Source organism: Aplysia californica, unplaced genomic scaffold (genome assembly GCF_000002075.1).
Source record: "Aplysia californica isolate F4 #8 unplaced genomic scaffold, AplCal3.0 scaffold02247, whole genome shotgun sequence".
NCBI lineage: Eukaryota > Metazoa > Mollusca > Gastropoda > Aplysiida > Aplysiidae > Aplysia > Aplysia californica.
The window spans coordinates 4,399-6,898 of NW_004799517.1; the positions used below are offsets into that span (position 1 = coordinate 4,399).

The 2,500-nt window shown below is 39.6% G+C and overlaps 1 protein-coding gene across 1 annotated transcript in view; it reads right to left on the minus strand.

The window, feature by feature from the left end:
- The window catches only part of LOC101849991, a gene marked incomplete at its 5' end in the record, with an annotated part of 8,919 nt that overhangs the window by 1,747 nt on the left and 4,672 nt on the right, over positions 1-2,500 (minus strand). Inside the window, one exon of the mRNA XM_005113410.3 lies at positions 322-609. Within this exon, the coding sequence (XP_005113467.2) occupies positions 322-609 (288 nt within the window). The remainder of the gene's footprint in view (positions 1-321; positions 610-2,500) is intronic.

The following is a 2,500-nucleotide window of genomic DNA, read 5'->3' on the forward strand; positions in this document are numbered from 1 at the left end:
GAGAGAGAGAGAGAGAGAGAGAGAGAGAGAGAGAGGGATCCGAACAAAATGAGAGGCAAAAATAGTTGGACCCAAAGAGAATCATAACAGAATAAAAATAAAGGGATAGTACAAAACAGTGCAAGACAAATGAATGGAATAAAATGAACAATAAAAAAACAAAACAAAGCAGAGCAAAGCAGAACGAAGCAGAACAACACAGAACAACACAGAACAAAGCCGAAACAATCCAAAACAAAGATGAGTTTAAACCCCCCAAAAAGACAAAAAGAAAGAGCCTCACAAAAAACAAAAGAAGAGGTAACAACGAGATGTACTCACATCCTCTAACTCCCAGCTCCAGACGTTTTCCCGGAGCTGCTGAGCCAGCCTGGCACCGGTACCAACCCTGATCCTCACACTCTGCTCTGTCCTTACTGAAGGTGAACGAGTTAGAGCTGTTGCTAGATGAACTGGCTAGTATTAGGTTCAAATCCTCTCGGATTATGCGCACGGGAGAGAGAGCTACTCCACCGTATGTGCATCGTAGATTGAGAGGATCGCCCTTCGTCACGTCAGCTTTAGTCCTATTTCTATTACTGACTGTCATCTGCTCCACCTGTGCACCAGCTGAGGGAAATTAGATTTACAACGTACGTGGGATAGAGCGCCGCTGTATGATAAATTAAATGCATTCTTTCAAATATCATTGTATTGGATAGAGCGATGTATAAATGCAACCCATTTTCATTGTATTGTGGATAGAGCACTGTATAATAAATGCTGTCTATTTCACTTTTTTGTTATTGGGTAGAGCGTTGTATTATAAAATGTAATGATATCTATCATTGTATTGGATAGAGCGATGTGTTAAATACAGATTATTATCGTACAGGATAGAGCACTTAATAAACGAAATGTATTAGTATTGTATTGGAGAATGAGCACAGTATAACACATGTAATTTATTATTTCTGAATTGCTATATAGACGCAATTTACTCAATAATTATTATTGAATGAGACACAGTACATGTACTTTACAAATGCAGCACATTATTAATGTGATGCATAGGACGCTATATAACTGCAATATGCTGTTATTATTGTTGTCATTAGCAGCAGCAGCAGTAGCAGCAGCAGCAGCAGTAGTAGTAGTAGTAGTAGTAGTAGTAGTAGTAGTAGTAGTAGTAGTAGTAGTATCATTATCATCATTATTATTATAGTTTTAGTGTACTTTTGACACACTTAAGTAATCATAGTTATTGTTATTATTAGCATTATTATGCCATTAATAATGTGTTTTTTGGTCATTATTGCTATTATTATTATCATCATTATCACTTTTGTCATCATCATCAGCATCACCATCATCACCATCACCATCATCACATCATCATTATTATTATTAATATTATTATTATTATTATTATTATTATTATTATTATTATTATTATTATTATTACTATTATTATTATTATTATTATTATTATTATTATTATTATTATTATCATTATTATTATCACCAACATCAGCTGCGAACCTCCTTATTGGCAGGCACCAGAAATCAAAATAAGGACGAGACTTCTAGACCCTTCCTGTGACAAGAGCACAATAAAAGAAATCCTCAGAACTAATGCCCTGTAGACAGTGGACTCGTATGCTGAAAACCCAATTCATGCATACACAGATGGGTCATCAACAAACGCTACACAGAATGCTGGATACGGATCCATCATCAAATATCGAAACATCACTGGAGAGAAGAAGCAGACCCGACTATTTGGCCCATGTGGAACATACAGCTCCAACTATGACACAGAGAGAGTTGCCATAGTAAAGACCCCGGAGCAGATCACGTAAGACTTGTTTGAAGACGCAGTAACACCAGGGGATGTTGTTGTCTTCTCTGACTCAATGTCAGTACTTCAAACGGTCGAGGGAGGAGGAGACTACAGATGAGATGGGAACATTCTCAGGCTTGAAAAAACATATGGGCACTTCCTATGGCGTCCGGGTCACACTGCAGTGGGTGCCTGGCCATTCTGAAGTACCAGGGAATGAGTCTGTAGACCAGCTATCAAAGACTGGAGCAAGCCTGCCCCAGACAGACACAGCCGCCTCTTTGCAAACCTGCAGAGGGATCATCCAAGCCAAAAGCAGAGACGAGTGGCTAAACAGATGGGACAACGCAGAAACAGGAAGACCTCTTTTCTGGTACATGAACAAACCAAACCCCAAAGACCCATCGAATCTCTTATGTAGAGCTGATCAGACTTTGATCTTCAGAGAGCGCACAGGACACTTACACACCAACAAGCACATTAACAGAATTAACCCCATGTGGGAACCCCATTGCAGACACTGTGACTACCACGAGGAGACCGTTGAACATCTTCTCCTTCACTGCCCAAACCTGGCAGTTCTTCGATGCAGTCTCCTACACACACCTACAGACTTACTAAGCCTGCTCTACTCTGGTGTTGACCAGATGACAAGGACATGTGGTTACTTGAGGGAGG